The 26,604-nt window shown below is 41.0% G+C and overlaps 1 protein-coding gene across 1 annotated transcript in view; it reads left to right on the top strand.

The window, feature by feature from the left end:
* The window catches only part of LOC134352361 (structural maintenance of chromosomes protein 1B-like), a 107,347-nt gene extending 83,485 nt beyond the window's left edge, over positions 1 to 23,862 (top strand). Inside the window, exons 22-25 of the mRNA XM_063059670.1 lie at positions 13,855 to 14,006; positions 22,629 to 22,698; positions 23,540 to 23,650; positions 23,747 to 23,862. Coding sequence (XP_062915740.1) covers positions 13,855 to 14,006; positions 22,629 to 22,698; positions 23,540 to 23,650; positions 23,747 to 23,755 — 342 coding nt within the window. The 3' untranslated portion in view covers positions 23,756 to 23,862. The remainder of the gene's footprint in view (positions 1 to 13,854; positions 14,007 to 22,628; positions 22,699 to 23,539; positions 23,651 to 23,746) is intronic.
* Positions 23,863 to 26,604: the final 2,742 nt, after the last annotated feature.

The raw sequence follows: 26,604 nt of genomic DNA, 5'->3' as shown, positions 1-26,604 counted from the left end.
GGCAATGGCTTCCCTTGCTGTAATAGTGAAAATGTCCACTAAACTACAAAAAGTAGTGACAAAGATTTCCACAGATTCACCACTCTCTAGCTAAAGAAATTCCTCCTCATCTCCATTCTAAAAGGATGCCACTCTATTCTGAGGCTGTTGTTTTCTGGTTCAAGACTCTCCCACCATAGGAAAGATCCTCTTCACTCTATTAAGGCCTTTCACCATTCGGTAGGTGTCAATGAGGTCGTCCCTCATTCTTCTGGATTCTAGTGAATACAGACCCAGAGCCATCAAACACTCTTCACATTACAAGCCATGCAATCCTGGAATCATTTTCATGAACCTCCTTTGAACCTCCTCCAGTTTCAACACATCCTTTCTAAGATGAGGGGCAGAAACCTGCTCACAGTACTCCAAATGAGGCCTCACCAGTGCTTTATAAAGCCTCAACATTACATCCTTGCTTTTATATTCTAGTCCTCTTGAAATCATGCTGTCAAGAGTAAACATGCCAAAGGTCAACTGTTGTGAAAGGATAAGATCTGTTTGGCTTGAGCATTTTCTTAAAATTATTTTCATTACTCCCAAGGAAGTGATATTTAAGGAGTTGGTATATTCATTTTTGCTTAATTTACTGATAATTCTCATTTGAAATAGGAATAAATCCTGTACTTTTCACATTAATATCTCTGCACTGTTTTGCTAGGTGAACTACCTAATCATTTGCTTTGCTCTGTGAAACATTCTACATACATAGTTTCAGCCATTTGATATCATTGCTACATTAATAATACCAGACAGCAACATTTTTCAAAAAGGTTGCTTCCTCAGAAATTTTTCTGGTTCAGATGGACCGCTTGAAGCTGAACACAAATATAATTTCAGACCGAAATTATGTAGGAATTTGCAGAAACAAGTAAATAACCTTTATTGATGTAATGTGTTTAATTGCATAACAGTGCTGGTGCTTCACAATAGTTCAATTAGGCTAAAATATTTTGTTAGTAATTTTTGTTTGTACTCAGTTTCTGAGGTTTCTCACTTGTGTCCAACAATAATCAGCCAGCATTAATGGATTCCAGTTGTCCTGTTGCTTAGACAGATTAGGAGAATGGACAAAGAATAGGCAGGTGGAATACTGTGTTGGTAACTGTATGGTCATGCACCTTGGTAGAAGAAATGAAAAGGTAGATTTTTTTTCTAAATGGAGAAAAAATACAAAAAACTGAGATACAAAGGGACTTGGAAATCCTTGTGCAGGATTCCTTAAAAGTTAATTTGCAGGTTTAGTTTGTTGTGAGGAAGGTGAATGTGATGTTAGCTTTCATTTCAAGGGGACTAGAATATATAAGGCAAGGATATAATGTTAAGACCTTATGAAGCACTGATAAGGCCTCACATGGAATATTGTAAGCAGTTTTTGGCCCCTTATCTTAGAAAGAAGATTCAGAAACTGGAGAGGGTTCAAAGGAGGTTCACAAAAATGAGTCCAGGATTGAACAGTTTGTCATATGAAGAGTGTTACCTTATGGTCTTGTGATACCTTTTCTCCATGACCGCACTGTTCTAGTGAAACCTTTCACCATGCCAAAATTTGTAGGGAAGAAGTCTAACTGGGATATGGAAATTAATCTTTAGTGATAATGTTGCACTTAATTGTTTTGTATGCTTGAAGCATGTTGTCAACCAGCTGCGCATAGTTTGGTGCTTTGTTATTTTCAACATCCTTGAATGCTTTCCATGCGATTTTCTCCGGTCCCACTAAAAGTTCTTTGAATTGCCTGTCATTGATGACCTGTTTGATTTGTGACAGCAGAATTAGTCCTTCCATTCTTGAATCCAGTAATTCTGCTTTTGCCTTTGACAACTCCAGGTCACTTAACTCAGATTGAGTTATCAGATAAGGCTTACTCTACCTAAAAGGTTCAAAATCTGTATCAGTATTAGTGTCATTTTCTATTCCTGGCTCTTGCATCACGGCATCTTTGCCTGCCTCCTCCAGACTCCACTACTCCAGTGGCTTCGGTACTGAAAAACTTATTGTCACGCTGCACAGGTCTCATGGCTGAAGGGAGAATGGGGTATTTAATGGCTTTCTTGTTTCCAGCAGAGAAACCAGACATGCTGGTCAGACAGAAGTAGCAGTCTGTCACATGATTCTTCTACTCTCACCATATCATCGGGACGGTGAACAGCATTGACTCCCTCTAAGCCAAGCTCAGAGATGATAGCACATGTTGCGCAACAAATGTGAGGAGCCCAGGCTTTGTCTTGGTTGCCAATTTTATATCCAAAGTAGAGTTCTTAAGCTTTCTTAATTAGAAGAGTTTAAATGTGTATTTGCCACAAATATAACAAAATATTGTGGCTGTTGCCACATTGGTGATACATTTTGCTATCACAAATACTCCTGAAAATACAATTATTTTATTATAATGAGTATACGCAATATGATATGTGTGTGCATCAATGTGAACACAAAATGCTATACATGTAAACGCAGTGCATAGAACAGTGTGTGTGTGATGCTTTTATAGCCTTTCTAAAACCTGTCCTGCCATGCAGCATCCTTTCTGCCTAACTCGGTATGCCTGGGCGAGACAGGAAACATTTCAGCTTACATTGTCGGGAATATTTTGATTGACTTGAATTATGAATTGAAATAACAAATATAGACAAATTTTAAAAATGGTGATAGGGAAATTTCATAGTGATTTTTATAATCAGCAGCCTAAAATCCATAAGATTCACTCATAAGTATTCAGGAAGCTAAATCTTTTTTGCCTGGGGTAATTAAACATTAAGATTGAATAATCCTGAAAAAGGAGTGATGGGATTGCAGTATGGGTTTTATCCCTGTATTTGTGACCTGATTCAGGATGCACACAGAATTCACACTCATAATTTTAGTTTGTATCTAATTTAGTTACCTAAGTGCATATCCATAAGCTCAGATGTTATTGCGTCAGTTCAACGGAGCTAGAACTGTCTGAAACAATATCTGTACCTATTCAAGAGGAATGCCCTGTCGCCTGAAACCAGTGGTGAATGTTTTTTGAGCTTAGATGAAATTATAGTTAAGTAACAATGAAGGAACGTTCACTCTGCATATGTTAATAGTGAATCCATGAGGACATGGATAAAATTCCATGTGAAATTTAACAGCCCCACACGTTCAAGGTTCTTGTCTCGAAATAATCAGATTTCAGCATCACATGCAGCTTTATACATCACTTGCCTTAAAACACCTCTGGCATTCAGGATTACAAACTTAATAAACTTGTTCACACACTACTAAAAGTTCCACAGTTGCATATCAAAATCTACACACGTTGCCAAATGTTCCCTCTGTAAAAAACACATCATAAGACCATAAGATGTAGGAACGGAATTTGGCCATTTGGCCCATCGAGTCTGCTCTGCCATTTCATCCTAACTGATTCATTTTTCCTCTCAATCCCAATCTCCTGCTTTCCCCCATATCCCTTCATGCCCTGACCAGTCAAGAATCTTATCAACTTCTGCCTTGTATATACTTAATTCTTGGCCTCCACAGCTGTCTGGCATCGAATTCCACAAATTCACTACTCTTTGGCTAAAGAAATTCCTCCTCATCTCCATTCTAAAAGGACAACCCTCTATTCTGAGTCTGTGTCCTCTGGTCTTGCACACTCCCACCACAGGAAAAATCCTCTCAACGCCCATTCTACAAGGCCTTTAACATTTGATAGGTTTCAATTAGATCACCCTTAATTCTTCTGATTTCCAGTGAATACAGGCCCAAAGCCATCAAACATTCTTCAAATGAAAAGCTGTTTAATCCTGGAATCATTTTTATGAACCTCCTTTGAACCCTCTCCAGTTTCAGCACATTCTTTCTAAGATAGGGGGCCCCAAATCTTTCTAAGATAAGTGAGGCCGCGCCAGTGCTTTATAAAGTCTCAACATTACATCCTTGCTTTTATATTTTAGTCCTCTTGAAACAAATGCTAACATCACAGTTGCCTTTCTCACCACTGACTCAACCTGCAAATTAACTTTTAGGGACTCCCAATTCCTTTGTGCCTCAGATTTTTGTATCCTTTCTCTATTTAGAAAATAGGCAGCCTTTTAATTTATTGTACCAAAGTGCATGACCATACACTCCCCAACATTGTATTCCATCTGCAACTTCTTTGCCTATTCTCCTAATCTGTCTGAATCCTCTGTAGCCTCTTTACTTCCTCAAAATTACCTGCTCCTCCACCTATCTTCGTATTATCTGCAAACTTTGGAATAATGCCATCAATTTCATCATCCAAATCATTGACATATAACTTAAAAAGAATCAGTCTCAACACAAACCCCTGTGGAACACCACTAGTCAAAAGGCAGCCAACTAGAAAAGGTTCCTTTTATTCCCACTGTTTGCCTCCTGCCAATCAGCCACTGCTTTATCTATGCTAGAATCTTTCCTGTAATACAATGGGCTCGTAGCTTGTTAAGCATCCTCATGTGTGGCCACCTTGTCAAAGGCCTTCTGAAAGTCCAAGTACACAACGTGAACCGATTCTCCTTTGTCTATCGTGCTCGTTATTTCTTCAAAGAATTCCAACAGATTTGTCAAGCAAGATTTTCCCTTAAGCAAACCATGCTGACTATGGTCTATTTTATCCTGTGCCTCCAAGTACTCTGAAACCATATTCTTGACAATCGGCTCCAACATATTCCCAACCACTGAGGTCAGACTAATTGGCCTATAATTTCCTTTCTTATGCCTCTCTCCCTTGAAGAGTGAAGTGACATTTGCAATTTTCCAGTCTACCAGAGCCATTACAGAATCTAGTGATTCTTGAAAGATCATTACTAATGCCTCCACAATCTCTTCAGCCACCTCTTTCAGAACCCTGGGTATACACCATATGGTTCAGGTGACTTATCTACCTTCAGACCTTTCGGTTTCCCAAGACGCTTCTCCTAGTATTGGTAACTTCACACACTTCATGACCCCTGACTCCTGGAACTTCCACCATGCTGCTAGTGTCTTCCACACTGCACTATTGTCAAAGCTTACCTTATGTACTTCCTTCCAGGAAAGGTGGCTTAAGTTGGCAGTAGTAGCAGACTGGAGGGCTGAGGTTCATGTTTTATCAGTTCACCATGCTGAAACAGGAAGGGCTGGTACAAACTAAATTTACCTGTTCAATTTGTTAGTTGATCATTTTGTGAAACATCTCCTATCAATTCACAGAGGTGACACTAAGCCCATTAAATTTGATTTCTGTCTGTAACATTTGCTCATGTATGGCATTGGCTCAGCTTGTTAGTTTTAGTTAAACCCTTTTACCCTTTTCATTCCACAACTCTCTAACTACTCCCAGAAAACCTTGTTTAGAGCTTATCTACATTGTCACCCTAGTTTTACCTTATAAGAAATATCCCCGCCCTCCTTGCAGCTTAACAAGCTCCATTTGTCATTTTCCCAGTTCAGACAAAATATTACTTGTTTTCCTTCCCACCGATACAGCCTGACTTGCTATTTCCAGCATTTTCTGCTTTTATTTCAGATTTCCAGCATTTGCAGTTCTTTTTGATTTTCAAAGATAAATTGATGTTAGTTTTGTTTTGTCACAATCGAATATGTGAATGTGGTTTCATAAGATTATTTAGTTTGGTCTTGAATTTACCAATTGCAGTAAGTGTGCAATGAAATAATTAACAACAGGAAAGAAATAGCACAGAGCAATTTTTAAAAACATTTTTAGACACACAAGATAAGTGGTGCTGTTTTGACCATCGTTTAATAGCCATGTCTTATTGTACTTGAAAGTTGTAGGTTTTGAGAGCCATATCAGTCCTTGTCAGGGCATTCCCATAATGCTGTTTGGTAGGGAGTTCCACAATATGAACCGTTGCTGAAATAGAGAAAATATCATGTATTTCCAAGTAAGAAGGATGTGTAATCAGGAACCAGGTACAGTTTTACCTGTGTGTTTGATTCCCTTGTCCTTTTTGATAGAGATGTCTGGTTTGGTAAATGCAATCAAAAAACTTTTTTGAGTTGCAGCAGTATGCGCTGATGCTTTTGCTCTCGGGTCTCTAGGATGATGTGCCTTATAATCACCTATAATAATAATTCAATAATTGTCAGGATGTGCACACTTCATTTTGTAGATAGCACTACAAGAATGTGTTAACCTGCTTCAATGACTATAGTCCAGTAGCACTTGCATCCATTGTGGTGAAGTGCTTGGAGCAGTTGGTGATGAAACATATCAACTCCTGCCTGAGAAGCGACTTGGATACACTCGAATTTGCCTAATGTCATAACAGGTCCACAGCAGATGCCATTTCATTGGCTCTTCACTCAACCCTGGAACATACACATATATCACAATGTTCTTCATTGAGTACAACTCAACATTCAATACTATCATCCGCTCAAACTAATCAGTGACTTTATCATTCAGTGGTATCACTAGGAGGACCTGCCCTGGGCCCAGCACATAAGTGCCATTGCAAAGAAAGCATGGCAGTGCCTCTGCTTCCTTAGATGTTTGCGAAGATTGGAAATGTCATCTAAAACTTTTAACAAACTTCTATAGATGTGTGGTGAAAAGTACATCTGCTAGTTACATCACGGTCTGATATGGAAACACCAATGCCTTTGAACAGAAAACCCTACAAAAAGTAGTTCATACAGGCCAGGTCATAATTAAGCACATATACAGAGAGCATTGTCGCAGGAAAGCAGCATCCATCATTGAAGAAGCCAACCATCCAGGGCATGCTCTCTTCTCAGTGCTGCCATCAGGAAGGAGTCTCAGGATCCACACCACCACATTCAGGAACAGTTATTACCCACCAACCATGAGGCTGTTGAACAAAAGGGATAACTTCACTCACTCCAGCACAGAACTTCTTACAACCTATGGACTCTTCGTCTCATGTTCTCAGTATTTATTGCTTGTATATTATTATTTTCTCTTTTTTATTTCTTTGTACTTACTGTGAATGCCTGCAAGAAAATGAATCTCAGGGTTGTATATGGTGACATATATGTACTTTGATAACAAATTTGAACTTTAAACAAACGGAAAGCATAGAGTACATGCCTTTGGGAGTGAAAGCTTTATTTCTTTTTATTGGATACAAGTGCGGAGTAACCTCTTCCAGCTCTTCAATCCATGCTGCACACCAACCCTGAATTTAACAATGACCAGTTAACCTACCCACAGGTACGTCTTTGACTGTGGGAGGAAACTGGAGCACCTGGAAGAGACCCACACAGTCACAATGAGAATGTACAAACTTTGCAGATGTCAGGAATTGAACTTGGGTCGCTGATACTGAAAGGCGCTATGCTAACTACTATGCTACTGTGCATACTTCACATTCAAAAAGAGTTTTAGGAGGCACTAAACGTATTACTCAGGGTATTTTTTAGAATTACTCAATTGTTCTTTTGACATGCTTATTATGAAATGGGAAAGCTTATAAATTAATTATCACTTTGGACAATATTCTCAGCCTCTGACCTGCTCTTGCAACCAGAGGGTAGGTAGCTGTACCAGTTAAGTTTCTGCTTAAAGGTGTCCACAAGAATATTCTTGGGAGATGTAGAGACAGACATTCTGTTCATTTTCAAGAGGAAGTGATTAAACTTCCTTACTAGAAGTGGTTATTGCTCCCCATTTGCACAGGGAAAATGTGTCATACCCATTTCTAAATGTTGCTCTGATCTTACAGATAATGAGCACTTTGTCTCATTTCCTGAAGGAAAGAAATTACCTTTAGGCTTTTGGTTATTGAAAGTTTCATGTAATCAATATTGCTGGAAAGGAATGTAAGGTATTGCTTTCTCTTCCCTCCTCTCATTTGCTGGCTGGAACAGAGCGTGTGTGATTAGCAGATATACAGGTGTCCCCCGCTTTTCGAACGTTCGCTTTACGAAACCTCACTGTTACGAAAGACCTACATCAGTTACCTGTTTTCGCTAACAGAAGGTGTTTTCACTGTTACGAAGAAAGGCAGTGCGCGCCCTGAGCAGCCACTCTCCCCCGGATTCGGAACAGATTTCTTGCCGGCATTGCTTAAACACGTGCCTGTGAGCAGCCGATTGCAAGATGAGTTCTAAGGTATCGGAAAAGCCTGAAAGAGCTCGTAAGGGTGTTACGCTTAGCGTAAAACTAGACATAATTAAGTGTTTCGTTCATGGTGAACGTAAGGACAAAGTGAGTTTGGCTTGTGGAAGTTGACGAAGATGATGTTGAAGAGGTTTTGGCATCCCATGACCAAGAACTGATAGATGAAGAGCTGATGCAATTAGAAGAGGAAAGGATAATAATCGAAACCGAATTCAGTAGCGAAAGTGAAGTCGTCCGGGAGCTGAACGTGAACCAAATGCGTGAGATTTTTGCTGCAATGATAAAGTAGGACTTTAATTTTGAAAGAGTACGTCAGTTTAGGGCATATTTGCAAGATGGTTTGAGTGCTTACAAAGAACTGTATGATGGAAAAATGCGCGAGGCTTAGCAGTCAAGCATACTGTCGTTTTTCAAGCCTTTCGCATTAGCCACAGCTGACGATGAACCTCGACCTTTGACATCGAAACGGGCAGTCATAGGAGAAGATGAGCTGCCTGCCCTGATCGATGATGAGATGACACCCCAGTGTCCCACCACCCCAACCCCTGGGCCCCGGACAGATACCGATCCGCGGAGCATGCAGAGGTACAGTGGTAGCCGGGAGGCACACAGCACATCTTTAAGAAAAAAGCCAAAATAAACATGCTAATTAATAGGTGCCGCCCGGCACATAGATATCAGCCCAGATCAGAGGCGATTTGTGCCGCCTCTGATCTGGGCCGACATTTATGTGCCGGGCGGCACCTAATTAATTAGCATGTTTATTTCGGCTTTTTTCTTAAAGATGTGCTGTGTGCCTCCGGGCTACCACTGTACCCTGCATGCTTCGCGGATCGGTATCGGTCGGCAGCCCGGGGGGTGGGGGCCACTGCACCACCCAGACTCCGACAACTCAGCCTAACACACCATCATCTGTGTGCTCTGCGCTGTCTTCCCGATTTCCGTAAGTGATACTACACTGTACATACATTATTTCTACTTTATATAGGCTGTGTATTTTTACATGTTATTTGGTATGATTTGGCGGCTTCATAGCTTAAAGGTTACAGGAGAGAGTGTTTTTGCCAGCAGTGCTTGTGTGAGATTTTCTGCTGAGAGGGCTTGTGTGAGATTTTCGCTACGAAGAACGGTGCCGGCAATGACTGTGGAAAAGTATTTCTACTTTATATAGGCTGTGTATTTATCATAGCATTCCTGCTTTTACTATATGTTACTGTTATTTTAGGTTTTATGTGTTTTTTGGCATGACTTGGTAGGTTATTTTTGGGTCTGCAAACGCTCACAAAATTTTCCCATATAAATGAACGGTAATTGCTTCTTCGCTTTACGACGTTCCAGCTTACGTTTCATAGGAACGCTCTACCTTCGGATGGCAGGAGAAACCTGTACCTCTGCAGGGCTGTACAACATGGCCCATTCTGAATGGTTCACCTGGTTGTGTCGTTTGTATGTTCAGTCACCTGACAGATGGGTTTCATTATTACTGTCATTTTGTTCTTATACCAAGTTCTTATGACAGCTGTATGTGAGGAATATACCGGTGAGTAGCTACCACTTACCACTTTTCCCCTGAGTAAACTTCCTTTGTTTAGTACAGGGACTATAATGAGAAGACACAGCAGATTTGCTTTAGGAAATAATTGTGACTTTTCCCAGTTCCAGACCTAAAACCAGCAATAGTCTACATCAAGGGTTCCCAACTTTTTTTATGCCCTGGACCAATACCATTAAGCAAAGGGTCCTTGGACCCCAGGTTGGAAGCCCCTAGTCTAGATTATGCTTTTCCTACAACTTTAGTAACCATGGAGGTTAGTAAAGATGGATCTAGCTTTAGGAATAGCAAAATCTTATTACTACAGCCATCCTCTGAGGCAAAATGAAATAGACTGAACTGCAAAGCTTGAGGCTCACCCCAAGCTTTTGGCAATTCTGCACTTACAAAAGCCTTTATAATTTTGTGGAGTGTTGTACTTTGCTGCTGAATTTAATGATGAGCTCAGCGGGAATGTGGGGCATCAAATGCTTTGCATCCAATCACCAGCTTGTCTCCATCCTCCAACGTAAGAGACAATCTCGCCTAAATAGTTGGGTAGAGGTAATTATATTTTGCCCTTTATCTTCTTACCACGGTAATAATAATAATTTTCCAAGTCTTCCACATCTTCATCTGAATTTTCCACACTCTCTGAGGTGGATGCCTGGTTCTCACAGTCTGCCAGTCTACACATGTCAGTATACCTGAGGCCATTTGCAACACACATACATCTTGGGAGTGAACTTTTTTTTGGACGGTTACAGGCCAGTAGATCCAGGACAGCATCGGGTGCTGGCTGGCCTTCCATCCAGTGCACCACCAACTATTCAGCTTCCTCTTCTCTCCATCTTCCATCTTTTGCCAACAGGGCTTGGCACTTGTCGGTCCTTCTCCATACATCTTCTCCGTATGCCAGCCTGGTAGTTGGCTCGCTGTGCATGTTTTGTTAAGCAGTCCTTGCATGGTAGGAGTTAATGACTTTTGATTTCACCTTTTTTGGCACAGAAAAGATTATACCTGAGCTCATTGACCTTGGTGGTCAATGCTTTTGGGGCATACAGGAGACATGTAAATGCCTTCAGTTTGTCCATCAGTTCTGGGGAGAGGTCCCATTCCTGACCCAACTCTTAAGAATGTGTCCTGAGTTTCCCTGTTGCTGGTCAGAAGTTTTAGAGCACTTGTCTTCCCTTTGCCTGCAAAAGCGCTTACAGTGTCACATCCTGTATATGCGTGCAACCCGATTAGAGCCCTACAGACCTCTATGCCAACAGTGGCAGCAACCTTCCTGATGTCTACAAGCCTTGTACGGGTTCTAGTGCCACACTTCTGGACACAATGGGGCCTCAATCTTGTCACAAAATGCTAAAGACATGATAACGATATCTGTGTCTTCTGAGCAGATCAGTACAGATTGGTATCCCTCTCGTGGCATGGGCAGCATGGAGAAGTAGGTGGCCATCTGCTTCTTCTTGACACTGAAGAGCTGACACCTCCTCACTGTCTTGAGATGTGATTCAGCAACATTTGTCATTCATAGTTGCATACTTCTTCTGTAGCTGTACTCCTTCTTCCTCCATTCATGGACTGTGGAGCTAATGAGACTATTTTTGTTACTGACTTTGGTCAGGAAGCTCCTCCACTGCTTCACCATCTGTGTGCCTGTGATACCTTGCAACTCATGACCAGTCTCTTCACCCTGTAGAGATCTTTCACTATTCTTGATAGAGTTCTCCTTGTATGTGTCAAACACAACATTTATTCTGCTACTCTGACTGCCTTCCCTCAGAGCCATACCCAGAATTGTCGTGGCAATATCTCTGAAAGTAACTTAGTCACCTTTCACTCTTTGGACCAAGTTCATTCCATCAACCACTGTAGCAGAGTTTCCTTGGAGTTGCTCTTCTACTGCTACATTTTTCTGCAAGGTTGTGGCTAAAGTAGCTTTATTTGTCTTTCTCAGCAATCCTTCTGGTGTGGACAGGGCACAGGGCAATGGTCCAAGGGGATGAGAAAGGATATCCTCCATACGTAGACTGCGCCCTTGTGCCATCACTATGATGCGTCCAAACAAACACCTGTCTGCTTTGAAGATGATTGCCCTCCCATTTGATTTCACTTCTCTCTTCTTACACATATCACTGAATGTTTTCAGTTTGTTGGTTTTCATTGGGTCATGGAATTTCTTTGCTGGTGGGTCTTCCTCTAGTCTCTCATCCTTGAAGGTTGCATAGCATTGCTCACCAATCTCATATGCCTTCATCAAGTCGGAGGCAATGTCCTTGGGGGCTGCCTTTGCTGTAGAGATGCTAATGAGGTCCCGCTTCTCTGCAAGTTGGTTGACCCATTCATATATGAGGCTAACCACTGCTGAAACTGCTTCCCCATCTTTCTGGATTATTGGCCGCTGTAGCTCCGCATGACAAAGCTCTGATTTGTTACCTTGCACCATCTCCCTTAACTGTCCCAGGAATGCACTGCAGTGCTCAGCTGTTATGTAGTAACGCTTGATAGCTCCAGCGTTCAGGCTGAACCGTGATGTACCTCCAGGAGTCTGTGTGTCTTCAATAGCCTGGTCCACAGGGATCTGCCCAAAGGGGTTGTTACTTGACAGCTGCACTCAGAATTGGCCTGTCTTGAAGGCCTCATACACAGAAGGATTCTTCTCTGGGAGGTTCATCATCTGAGGAAAGTAAGGGGACAGGTACCTGGCATAACTCATCTTATCATAGGCAAAGCACCATAGGATCATAGTTCTTATAGCATGGAGGTGCAACTCCCAGGCCCCTCACGAGAGGTGCGCAGAAGCCCAAAAAGCCCAAGTACTGTGTTTGCTACCATGTCAATGTATGAAATCCAGAATGCGGATAGCTCTCCATTGTTGTGACGGAGGTGTTCCAGAAAGTCTGTCCACAGGGTTATCAGCTCAGCTGAGAGTGGACTTTGCAGCAGATTGTTCAACTTCTGTTGGTTCAAGTCACTGGCCATGTCGTTCACATGGTCTAAGAATGATTTGAAGAAGCAATCACCGCTGTAATGCTATCACATATTTTCTAGCACTAGGGGTGTATACCTTGCCAAAAATCATTGTAAGAATTATTCCTCACAGATGGTACCGATGGCCCAAATTTGGGGTCCTGGCTCACGGATTAAAAGGACTCCATTAAATTTCTTGCAGCTGAATACAAAGTTTGCCATGCATTCTTAATGCTTGGCAAGTTTAATCAGCCCAGTTTGGAATTGATTTCAATGAACATTGCATGAGAATAAATGTCTAAATCTACTAGTATTAGTATTCCAGTACGTAAACAATTTATATATTTTTTCCTAAGTAATATGAATTGTGTTAAAAATGGGTACATGAGACCATTACAGCTCAGTGTAGGCCCCTTAGCCCACGATGTTGAGCCGACCTTATAACTACTCTAAGATCAGTCTAGCCCTTCCCTCCTACATAACCTTCCATCTATGAGTTTCTTCAGTGCCCCTAAAGTATATGCCTCTACTACCATCCCACATAGCCCCTACTCTCTGTGTAAAGAACTTGTCTCTGACATCCCCCTCCATACTTAACTCCATTCACCTTAAAATTATGCCCCTTGTCAGATCATGAGTGAAATTGAAAATGTGCTATACAGTCCCATCTTCAGTGATATAATTCAAGCGCTCTTATTCAACAGAAACTATATCCAGTTTTTAATTTGAGGTAATTGAGGAAATATTCATAAGATACATCTAACTATACAACACATTCATTGTTCACACTTAATCAGTGCAGTTTCTCAGACAAGGACAAAAATCATAAGAATCTGTTTGAATTTGCTAATTATTCTTGCTGATAATGTAAAAAGGGTATGGGGTAGGGTTAGAAATAAAATAGAAAATGTTAAATCTTAAATACAATCAGAAGAATTAAGACTGATGAGTTACCTTAGTTTTTTTTCCATATTTGTGAAATAATGTATTCCTTATGGTTACAATTCCACTTCAAGTAACAACTACCAGATGTTTTTAAATAAATGGTTAGATTCATAACCTTTAGGCTTAGTTATAGTTCCACATCATTTGAATAACACAATATCTGCTGTCTGATCTACAAGTCTATGATCGCTTCTACATGTTCATTATCCCTTCATTCTAATCAGGAATATTCCATTTTAATTACCTAATTTATAGAAAGTTCAAAGACATTCCGTTCCTCCTTAGGCATTCCTCAGTCCTGAGAACTCAGAGGAGCCTTACTTGGATGGTATTGGTTACAACTGTGTGGCTCCTGGGAAACGATTCATGCCTATGGATAACTTGTCAGGAGGAGAAAAGTCTGTGGCAGCATTGGCACTGCTTTTTGCGATTCACAGGTAAACTGAAAATTTCCTAATTGTATTCTGGAACAATGACCCCTAATATCCATTTTTCTTTGTTAACTTGAACACAGTTTACCTCAAATTATTACACAGTAGTGAATTCAACATTTAACCAAGTTAACAATGCTGAGGCCCTGGAGTTCCAACTGTAAATTCAATAATGGGCATAATGTGATAGCCACAAACTGGTCATCGTTACCAATCAGAACACAAAATTAAATAGATTAGGTTTGGAGAAAATAGCAAGTTGTTAAAAGGGTGGGTGTAGTTTCGAAGATTGAGAATAGAATCCCATCATCCATGAGAGGCATAGATTTTTGGGCAGTGTTATGAAATAGAAAATAAAAGTAAGGTTTATTGGCCACTTCAAATTGCCACCAGTATGTATTATAAATGAGTAGAAGAACTTGGGCTGTGGTGCTGAGAACGTGGGAAAAATAAAAGCAGTATTAGAATTAATAATGAAATATTATTAGTGTAAATGGCTGATGATAGGCACTGTCATGGTGGACCAAAGGTCCTGTTTCTTGACTGAATCTGTATGACTATGGAGAATTGCATACAGCAGTTGTGGAAAAATTCATAAGTATAAATTTGGCAAACAGGAAAAAAGATTGCATATCACAGCAAATGAAGTTATGGCAAATAATATTTGTCAAAACAAAGTGACAAAATGGCTGTATGGAAAATACCTCAAGTGATATCAAATACACCAAAAAAAAATTACTAAGAAAAAAATACTCAATTCAGAAGCTAGATCATTAAAATAATTAATGAAGATAAAATAATTTAACCTATTTTCTTTCCATTTACAGTGAAATGTGTGCTAGCAATGACTCAAAAAAAAACTAATTCTGAATTAGGCACAAGGATCTGCCATATTTGTTTTACAATACTTTGATTCAAAATCTTGTCCTTGAAGTTGGTAAAGTATGTATGTATGCCACTCCACTGTTTTTAAGAATGGGAAGTGGGAAAACAGAATCGTAAACTGGTGTTCCAAACATTTGTTATAGGGAAATTACACTGACCTGCATCTAAGGATATAGAGTAATTTTGAATTGAACTGAGAGCCAGCATTGACTTGTGGAAGGTAGGTTGGGTCTGTTATTCAAGTGGACTTTCATAAAAGCTACTTGATAAAATCCTTTGTAGGAAACCATTAATTAGTAAAAGCTGAAATAAATGGAACTGATGGTGGTTTATTGATCTGACTTGAAAATTGCATAGTGTAGGAATAATTGGGCAAATACTCAAATTGTCAGGATGGGATGAGTAGTTTCCAAGATGGATCTGTTCACCATATTAATAAGTGACTTTGATGATGGAAGAGAAAGCCACATATCCAAGATTGCTGTGGCATTAGAAACATCTTCTGTGTCTCCAAGAGATGTTGATTTCCTGTACTGGTTGGGCCTTTGCTAGTGCTACACCAGTGCACTTCTCTTGGAGACCAATGCAGCTTTCTTTGTTGTTGAGCCAGTGCCAGTTGCATATGCCTGAAAAGTCCCATTCAAATAAATGGAAGGCATCAGTTATTAGGAGAAGGGTAAGCAAAGCCTTTTAAAACTAAATTTATCTTTAGTGTGGTGAATAATTGTACTGTATATAATAAAGTTGTTCACAAAGGTTAAAATACATTGACAGGTCAGACAGCCAGGTAGGTTGGCAAGAGCAGGACTCCTCTAGCTGTCATAGCTATTCTATGAGTGTAGTTCATAAACACAGAAATTCTGCAGATACTATAAAACTTGACTAACATACACATATACACACACACACAATGCTGGAGGAACTTGGCAAGTCAGACAGCATGTATGGAACGGAATAGACAGAGGATGTTCCCATGACTGTTAAGGAAGGGGCAGAAACAGGAATAAGGTGGGGGGAGAGAAAAGAGTGCAAGCTAGCAGGTGAAGCGAAAGGCCGGTCAGCGACAGGAGGGGGTTGAAGAAAGAATCTTCCTCTTCATTTTTGGCACTGGTCTTTACTCTCAACAATTTTTCTTTCAGCTCCTCCCACTTTTTTCAAATTAAAGGTGTAGCCATGGGCTCTATCTATGCCTGCTTTTTCCTCAGCTACATGGAACAGTGCATGTTCCAAGCCTGCATTGAAACGCTCCCCAACTTTTCCCCGTTACACTAACAAATGCATTGTTGCTGCTTCCTGCACCCGTGTTGAGCTCATTAATTTCATCAACTTTGCCTCCAACTTCCACTCTTCTCTCAAATTTACTTCAAAATTCAAAGTAAATTTATTATAAAAGTACATAAATGTCACCATATACAATCCTGAGGTTCATTTTTTTGCAAGCAAACTCAGTATATCCATAATCAGTGTGTAAAAGACATCAAGATAAGCAAATACAAAAGAGAAATATTAATAATAATAGTAATAATAATAAATAAACAATGAATATTGAGAATATGAGATGAATCCTTGAAAGTGAGTCCATAGGGTGGTGGGAACATTTCAATGATATGGGGCAAGTGAAGTTATCCACTTGGGCTCAAGTGTTTGATGGTTGAGAGGTAATAACTTCCTGAATCTGGTGGTGTGAGTCCTGAGGCCCCTATACCTTCTCCCTGATGGCAGCTGTGAGAAGAGAGTATGACCTGGGTGGAGAGGGTCCCTGATGATAGATGCTGCTTTCCTGTGACAACACTCCATGTAGATATTCTCTGTGGTGGGGAAAGTTTTGCCTCTGATGGACTGGGTAGTATCTACAACTACTTATAGGATTTTCCATACAAGGGCATTAGTGTTTCCATATCAGGCTGTGACGTAGCCAGTCAGTATATTCTCCACTACACATCTATAGAAGTTTATCAAAGTTTTAGGTGTCAAGCTGAATCTTTGCAAATTCCTAAGGAAGTAGAGGAACTACCGTGCTTTCTTCGTAATTGTACTTGCGTGCTGGGTCGAGGACAAGTCCTCCAAAATAAACATTGAGGAATTTAAACTTGCTAACCCTCTCTGAATCTGATCCTCTGATGAGGACTGGCTCGTGGACCTCTGGTTTCCTCCTCCTGAAGTCAATAATCATCTCCTTGGTCTTGCGGACATTGAGTAAGAGGTGGTTGTTATGGTGCCAATCTGCCAGATTTTTCAATCTCCCTCTTAGATACTGATTTGTCACCACCTTTGATTCGGCCTATGACAGTGGTATCATCAGCAAACATAAATATAGCATTGCTGCTGTGCTTAGCCGCACAGACAAAAGCATAAAGCAAGTCTGTCAGGATCATCTATTGTATCTGTGCTCCCAATGTGGCCTCCTCTACATCAGTGGGATTGGGGGACACTGTGTCGTGCATCTTTGCTCTGTCTGCAGGATTTCACGCTGGCTTTCCATTTCTGTTTGACTTCTCGTTCCCATTCTGACTTGTCTGTACATGGCCCCAACTGCTATGATGAGGCCAAACTGAGGATGGAGGTACAGCACCTCATTCTGTTTGGGTAGCCTCCCATTTGATAGCATGAACATTGATTTCTCCCCCTTCCTCCATCTCTCCTTCCATTCCCTTTTCTGGTTATACTCTCACCCCTTCTCCTCACTTGTGCTTTTCTTCCCTCTGGTCCCTTCCTCCTTCCTTTTCTTCCTTGGTCTACTTTTCCCTCCTATTAGATTATTTTTTCTTCAGCCATTTACAGATTCCACTTATCACCTCACTTTATACCTTCCCCCTCATCTGGTGTCATCTATCACCTGCTAGCTTGTACTCCTCTTCCCCCACTTTCCTATTCTAGGTTCTGCCCACTTATCCAGACCCCATGAAGGGTATTGAGCAGAAAAGTTTACTTATAAAGAGAAATAGATGTCTATTCCCCTCCGTAGATGCTGGCTGAGTTCCTCCAGCATTTTGTGTGTGTTGCCTTTGAATGTAATCAGCTGCTTGATCTGAGGCAGCTTCATCCCAGAGTACTGTTGAATCAGTGCTTCACTACTTGACCATTTGGAAGCAGCACAAAATACCAAGTGCAAAGAATATATTTTTGATGGAGTATTTCAGTGTCAATCACTGAGAGTGGTTTTGGTAACACCATCATTGTCCATGTTCAAAAGGCTACCACATGGGGCCTTCAGCAGGTGGTGAATTATCCAATATGAGGAATAAATACTCTTGACCTCGTCCTCACTAACCTACCTATCTACCTACATCTATGTTTACGTTGGTGGAGATGACCATGACACGTTCCTGATGAAGTCAAGATCTCAATTTCAAGCAAATAATACCATGCATAATATTTTGTAGCACTAGAATCGTGTTAGATTGAGAAAACCTTTGATCCAGATCCAATGAGGTCAAGTGGGTTTATTGCTCATGTTGGAGAATTCACCACCTGCTGTAGGCCACATGTGAGAACCATATCCGTGAAGGTGTTGAAGATTTTACTACCAGTAGAAATGTATCCAATGCATTCTGTAAGCGTTCATAGAAACCATAGAAACCACAGCACAGAAGCAGGCCTATTGGCCCTTCTTGGCTGTGCCGAACCATTTTCTGCCTAGTCCCACTGACCTGCACATGGACCATATCCCTCCGTACACCTCCCATCCATGTATCTGTCCAATTTATTCTTAAATGTTAAAAAAGAACCCGCATTTACCACCTCATCTGGCAGCTCATTCCATACTCCCACCACTCTGTGTGAAGAAGCCCCCCTTAATGTTCCCTTTAAACTTCTCCCCCCTCACCCTTAACCCATGTCCTCTGGTTTTTTTCTCCCCTTGCCTCAGTGGAAAAAGCCTGCTTGCATTCACTCTATCTATACCCATCATAATTTTATATACCTCTATCAAATCTCCCCTCATTCTTCTACGCTCCAGGGAATAAAGTCCTAACCTATTCAACCTTTCACTGTAACTGAGTTTCTCAAGTCCCGGCAACATCCTTGTAAACCTTCTCTGCACTCTTTCAACCTTCTTCATATCCTTCCTGTAATTTGGTGACCAAAACTGAACACAATATTCCAGATTCGGCCTCACCAATGCCTTATACAACCTCATCATAACATTCCAGCTCTTATACTCAATACTTTGATTAATAAAGGCCAATGTACCAAAAGCTCTCTTTACGACCCTATCTACTTGTGACGCCACTTTTAGGGAATTTTGTATGTGTATTCCCAGATCCCTCTGTTCTACTGCACTCCTCAGTGCCTTACCATTAACCCTGTATGTTCTACCTTGGTTTGACCTTCCAACATGCAATACCTCACACTTGTCTGTATTAAACTCCATCTGCCATTTTTCAGACCATTTTTCCAGCTGGTCCAAGTCTCTCTGCAGGCTCTGAAAACCTTCCTTACTGTCTACTACACCTCCAATCTTTGTATCATCAGCAAATTTGCTGATCCAATTTACCACATTATCATCCAGATAATTGATATAGATGACAAATAACAATGGACCCAGCACTGATCCCTGTGGCACACCACTAGTCACAGGCCTCCACTCGGAGAAGCAATTCTCTACCACCACTCTTTGGCTTCTTCCATTCAGCCAATGTCTAATCCAGTTTACCACCTCTCCATATATACCTAGCGACTGAATTTTCCTAACTAACCTCCCATGCGGGACCTTGTCAAAGGCCTTACTGAAATCCATGTAGACAATATCCACTGCTTCCCTTCATCCACTTTCCTGGTAACCGCCTCGAAAAACTCCAATAGATTGGTCAAACATGACCTACCACGAACAAAGTCATGTTGACTCTCCCTAATAAGTCCCTGTCTATCCAAATCCTTGTAGATTCTGTCTCTTAGCACTCCCTCCAATAACTTACCTACTACCGACATTAAACTCACCGGCCTATAATTTCCCGGATTACTTTTCGATCCTTTTTTAAACAACGGAACAACATGAGCCACTCTCCAATCCTCCGGCACCTCACCCGTAGACAGCGACATTTTAAATATTTCTGCCAGGGTCCCCACAATTTCAACACTAGTCTCTTTCAAGGTCCGAGGGAACACCCTGTCAGGTCCCTGGGTTTTATCCACTTTAATTTTCCTCAAGACAGCAAGCACCTCCTCCTTTTCAATCTGTACAGTTTCCATAATCTCACTACTTGATTCCCTCAATTCCATAGACTTCATGCCAGTTTCCTTAGTAAATACAGATGCAAAAAACCTATTTAAGATCTCCCCCATTTCCTTTGGTTCCGCACATAGCCGACCACTCTGATCTTCAAGAGGACCAATTTTATCTCTTACAATCCTTTTGCTCTTAATATACCTGTAAAAGCTCTTTGGATTATCCTTCACGTTGACTGCCAAGGCAACCTCATGTCTTCTTTTAGCCCTCCTGATTACTTTCTTAAGTATTTTCTTGCACTTCTTATACTCCTCAAGCACCTGATTTACTCCCTGTTTCCTATACATTTCATACAACTCCCTCTTCTTCTTTATCAGAGTTGCAGTATCCCTTGAGAACCAAGGTTCATTATTGCTATTCAATTTGCCTTTAATCCTGACAGGAACATACAAACTCTGCACTCTTCAAAGTTTCCCCTTTAAAGGCTTCCCACCTACCAATCACATCTTTGCCAGAGCACAACCTGTCCCAATCCACGCTTTTTAGATCCTTTCTCATTTCTTCAAATTTGGCCTTCTTCCAGTTCAGAACCTCAACCCTAGGACCAGATCTATCCTTGTCCATGATCAAATTGAAACTAATGGTGTTATGATCACTGGAACCAAAGTGCTCCCCTACACAGACTTCCGTCACTTGTCCTAACTCGTCTCCTAACAGGAGATCCAATATTGCATCCCCTCTAGTTGGTCCCTCTATATATTGATTTAGAAAACTTTCCTGAACACATTTTACAAACTCTAAACCATCTAGACCCCTAACAGTATGGGAGTCCCAATCAATGTATGGAAAATTAAAACCCCCTACCACCACAACTTTATGTTTCCTGCAATTGCCTGCTATCTCTCTGCAGATTTGCTCTTCCAAGTCTCGTTGACTATTGAGTGGTCTGTAGTACAATCCCACTAATGTGGCCATACCTTTCCTGTTTCTCAGCTCCACCCATAAGGACTCAGTAGACAAGCCCTCTAATCTGTCCTGCCTGAGCACTGCTGTAATATTTTCCCTAACAAGCAATGCTACTCCCCCACCTTTCATTCCTCTGCCTCGATCACATCTGAAACATCGGAACCCTGGAATATTAAGCTGCCAGTTCTGCCCCTCCTGTAGCCAAGTTTCACTAATTGCTATAACGTCATAATTCCACGTGTCAATCCACACCCTCAACTCATCCGCCTTCCCCGCAATACTCCTAGCATTGAAATATATACACCTCAGAAGATTTTTACCACCACTCACAGCCTTTCTATTGGCGGATTTGCTTGAACTTTTAACATCATTTATTTTCACCCCATCCACACTGTCAGCTCTGGCACTCTGGTTCCCATCCCCCTGCACATCTAGTTTAAAGCCTCCCCAATAGCACTAACAAACCTCCCTGAAAGGATATTGGTCCCCCTGTAGTTCAAGTGTAACCTGTCTCTCTTGTACAGGTCCCACCTGCCCCAGAAGAGGTCCCAATGATCCTGAAATCTGAAACCCTGCCCCCTCCACCAGTTCCTCAGCCACTTGTTCCTCCTCCAGAGCATCCTATTCCTACCCTCACTGGCACCTAGCACAGGTAGCAATCCTGAGATTACCACCCTCGAGGTCCTGCTTTTCAACTTCCTACCAAGCTCTCTATACTCACTCGCCAGAACCTCCTCACTCTTCCTTGCTATGTCATTGGTACCGATGTGCACCACGACATCTGGCTGGTCACCCTCCCACTTCAGAATGTCATGCAAGCGATCAGAGACGTCCTTGACCCTGGCACCCGGGAGGCAACAAACCATCCTGGATTCTCTGTCACAACCACAGAACCTCCTATCTGCACCTCTAACTATCGAATCCCCTATCACTACCGCTCTCCTCTTTTTCCACCCTCCCTTCTGCACTGCAGAGCCAGACCCAGTGCCAGAGATCCGGCTACTGCAGCTTGTCCCAGGTAAGTCAATTCATGGCTCAATTTATTTGTAACATTATAAATGCTATAAAGCTAGAAATTTTATCCTAATTCAATGAATATTACAGAGGGTGTGCTGAGAGCAGCACTAAGTATACTTAAAAAATGGAACATGACCACTCAACACAAGGCTATATGCTTTTTCTGATTACCCCCTTTTTGTTGAAAAACTTTGCCAATCTACTTTGAAGGAAACATTACATAGATTGACTAGAATGACATTTAGATTCTAAAGATTAACTCACAGAAATGAGAAATTTATTCCTGAAATTTAAAAGGTTCAGCTGTTCAAAGTTTGGGACCTAGAGAATCAGATAGGGACCTATTTCTACTATTAGGGTATCTAGACTTAGTAGTGTGTCTTAAAAATTAGAGCCATGATTGGTGAATTTTAAATCTAAATCTCATGAATTATTTAGACCTGTGAGGGAAAGGTTTATATGGCATAAGGTCAGAGAGATCTGCCCCACTGTGATTTCACTGAATTTGTTGATTGACTAAATAATCTATTCCTGTTCCTAAGTTCACTGAAGAAAAAAACACGTATATTTAAATAGATCTTTGCCTATTTCAGTTATCGGCCAGCTCCTTTTTTTGTGCTTGATGAAGTTGATGCTGCTTTGGATAACACAAACATTGGAAAAGTAAGTCATGTGCTGTAAAGATTCAAGATTGTTTAATGTCATTTCCAGTATTCAAGTGTAAATGGGAACAAAATAATTATTACTCTGGATCTGATGCAACACAAGAAATAATAATAAAAACTTTAAAAAAACACAATAAATACAAATACTTAAGCTGGCTTATATACATTGATTGTATTTACATAATAGGTTGCTAGGTACAGGAGTGTCTGTACATAAATTGACTGACGTATATGATAAAGTTGTGGTGGGAAGAGTTGTGGGTTGGGTTAGTGGGTGAAACCTTACTCCTTGGAGAAAGTATTTTTGAGTCTGGTGATCCAGGCGTGGATGCTCTGAAACCTCCTTCCTGATAGGAATGGGACAAACAGTGTCTGAACAGCGTGGGTGGGATCCTTCATGATATTGCTGACGTTTTTCTAGCACCTTTCTGTATATATGTCCTTGAAGTAGATTGCCCAACATTTACCAAAAAAATTAAGAATTCTCACTATTATTGTAGCAGTGTTAAAATGTTAAGACTGTAAGATTTAAGACTACATAGAATTGTATCTTATTCCAGAATATTCAGGAATTATATGCAAGGCTTTTATCGTTCTTTGTGCTGTTTAATACAGCTATGTGGAATGCTGCAGCTCAAAGCAATATTGTACACATTTGATCGTGAAGTACCAACTCTTTCTAATGTGCTAAAGCTTACAAAGGGAAAAAAACTTAAATGCATTTCAAATAGGAATGGAAAAGTAGGGAAAAAAATGTACTATTTCCAGAATCAGCTAGCCATTTATGAGCTATAGTGCCTCAGCTGTCATTTTCAAAAATCTTATGTTCCTCTGCTCAGGTTACAAATTACATCCGAGAACAATCCAAGAAGAACTTTCAAGTGATTGTGATTTCACTAAAAGAAGAATTCTATTCAAAAGCTGATGCATTAATTGGTGTATATCCAGAGGTACGGTTCCAATCAGGAAATTTGCAAATTTAAATAACATGTTTTTGAGTTACTGTTTTATGTTTCAGTATTGACCTTACATTATTGATTTGCTAGATGGGATAGATTCAGATCAGATTTGGCGGTTCATACTGGGTCTCCTTGAACAACTGTGGACTGTCAACAGCAGAGAACATAAACAATCTGTAAGCTCTTGGCCCGTTTTATCCTTCTCAATCATTACAACCAATCCAGAGGGTCTATATTCTATGAAGAGGCTGTAGGGCAAATAGCATGCATCAGATATAGCTAAAATGAGGAATCAACCTGATGAAGCTGTAATATAAGACTTACAGATGCTTAATGATCCTGCAAGTTCCATCAAATTATATTTAAAATCTAAGTTCTACCACATCTACTCATCAAGTAGTGAGGAAGGGAACTCTACAAATTCCTCTATTATAGCAGGATCCAGAATGTGAAACAAAATTCAACCAAAAGCACCAAGGAGATGATTCATTCTTTCCAAGGTTCATACCATTACAGAAGCTAGTCTTCACCCATTCCATGTATTATCAAGAAATGGCTAAGAGCACTATGCTTGGAATACAGGACCAGACAAGATCTGCAGATCATTACCAAATTTGGATTTTGCCAAGACTACTCAGCTTTAAAGCTCTTAGAATCCTTGGTCCAAACACAAACCAAGGAGCTGAATAACAGATGAGATGACAATAACTGTCTTGACATCATCAGTGACATGAGAGGACATCAGGAAGGGAATGCTTTTCATGCTTTTTGGAGGTCACTCATTACAATTCTAGGGCATTATAGGAGTTTCTCAGGGCAGTGATGTAGTCTTAACTATCTTCAACTATTTCAATGACTTTCCCATATGGTCAGAATTTAGTTCATGTTTGTGCAATATTCAATATCATTCACAATTCCTCAGTAAATAAAGCATTTGGTACCTGTACGCAGCAAGTCCCAAACATGGACTGGTAACTTAAGTAAACTTCATTGTCATAGCGTCTAAATCTGAGGACTCCCTGTCCAACTGCATTGTAGCACTCTTTAAGTAAAATTGCTGCCTCATAGTTGAAGTGACCTGTGTTCAGCCCCGATCTCTGGTATAGACAATAGGTGCAGGAGTAGGCCATTTGGCCCTTTGAGCCAGCACCACCATTCACTGTGATCATGGCTGATCATCCACAATCAGTACCCTGTTCCTGCCTTCTCAGCATATCCCTTCACTCCACTATCTTTAAGAGCTCTATCTAACTCTTTCTTGAAAGAATCCAGAGAATTGTCCTCCACTGCCTTCTGAGCCAGAGCATTCCACAGATCCACAACCCTCTGTGTGAAAAAGTTTTTCCGCAACTCTGTTCTAAATGGTCTACCCCTTATTCTTAAACTGTGGCCTCTAGTTCTGGACTCCCCCAACATCGGGAACATGGTTCCTGCCTCCAGTGTGTCCAATCCCTTAAAAATCTTATGTTTCAATCAGATCCCCTCTCATCCTTCTAAATTCTAGTGTATGGAAGCCCAGTCGCTCCAATCTTTCAACACATGACATTCCTGCCATCCCTGGAATTAACCCAGTGAACCTACGCTGCACTCTCTCCATAGCAAGAATGTCCTTAAATTTGGAGACCAAAACTGCACACAATACTCCAGGTGGGGTCTCACCAGGGCCTTGTACAACTGCAGAAGGACCTCTTTGCTCCTTTACTCAACTCCCCTTGTTATGAAGGCTAACATGCCTTTAGCTTTCTTAACTGCCTGCTGCACCTGTATGCTTACTTTCAGTGACTGTTAAACAAGGACACCCAGATTTCATTGTACTTCCCTTTTTCCTAACTTGACACCATTCAGATAGTAAACTGCCTTCCTGTTCTTGCCACCGAAGTAGATAACCCCACATTTATCCACATTAAACTGCATCTGCCCACTCACCCAATCTGTCCAAGGCACCCTGCATTCTCATAACATCCTCCTCACATTTCACACTGTCACCCAACTTTCTGTCATCCGCAAATTTGCTAATGTTACTTTTAATCCCTTCATCTAAATCATTAATGTATATTGTAAATAGCTGCGGTCCCAGCACCGAGCCTTGCAGTACCCCACTAGTCACTGCCTGCCATTCTGAAAAGGACCCGTTAATCCCTACTCTTTGTTTCCTGTCTGCCAACCAATTTTCTATCCATGTCAGTACCCTACCCCCAATACCATGTGCTCTAATTTTGCCCACTAACCTCCTGTGTGGGACCTTATCAAAGGCTTTCTGAAAGTCCAGGTACAGTACCTCCACTGGCTTTCCCATGTCTATTTTCATAGTTACATCCTCAAAAAAAATTCCAGAAGATTAGTCAAGCATGATTTCCCCTTCGTAAATCCATACTAACTCGGACCTATCCTGCTACTGCTATCTAAATATGCCGCTATTTCATCTTTTATAATTGACTCCAGCATCTTCCCCACCACTGATGTCAGACTAACTGGTCTATAATTGCCTGTTTTCTCACTCCCTCCTTTCTTAAAAAGTGGGTTAACATTAGCTACCCTCCAATCTGCAGGAACTGATCCTGAGTCTGTAGAACATTGGAAATGATTACCAATGCATCCACAATTTCTAGAGCCACCTCCTTAAGTACCCTGGGATGCAGACCATCAAGCCCTGGGGATTTATCAGCCTTCAGTCCCATCAGTTTACCCAACACCATTTTCTGCCTAATGCGAATTTCCTTCAGTTCCTCCGTTACCCTAGGTCCTCTAGCCACTATTACATCGGGGAGATTGTTTGTGTCTTCCCAACTTGAGTTTACACTTACTCCGCATCCTTGCATGGGTTTTGCTTGGATCCTCCAGTTTCCTCCTACTTCCCAAAAATAGGTGGGTTGGTAGGATGTGATCAATCTAAATTGTCCTTTGTGTGTTGGTGAGTGGTAGAGTCCGGGGTGGAGGATGAGAAG

The sequence above is a fragment of the Mobula hypostoma genome, chromosome 9 (genome assembly GCF_963921235.1).
Source record: "Mobula hypostoma chromosome 9, sMobHyp1.1, whole genome shotgun sequence".
NCBI lineage: Eukaryota > Metazoa > Chordata > Chondrichthyes > Myliobatiformes > Myliobatidae > Mobula > Mobula hypostoma.
Note: the sequence above shows the minus strand (reverse complement) of the source record. Positions and strands in the feature narration are given on the sequence as shown.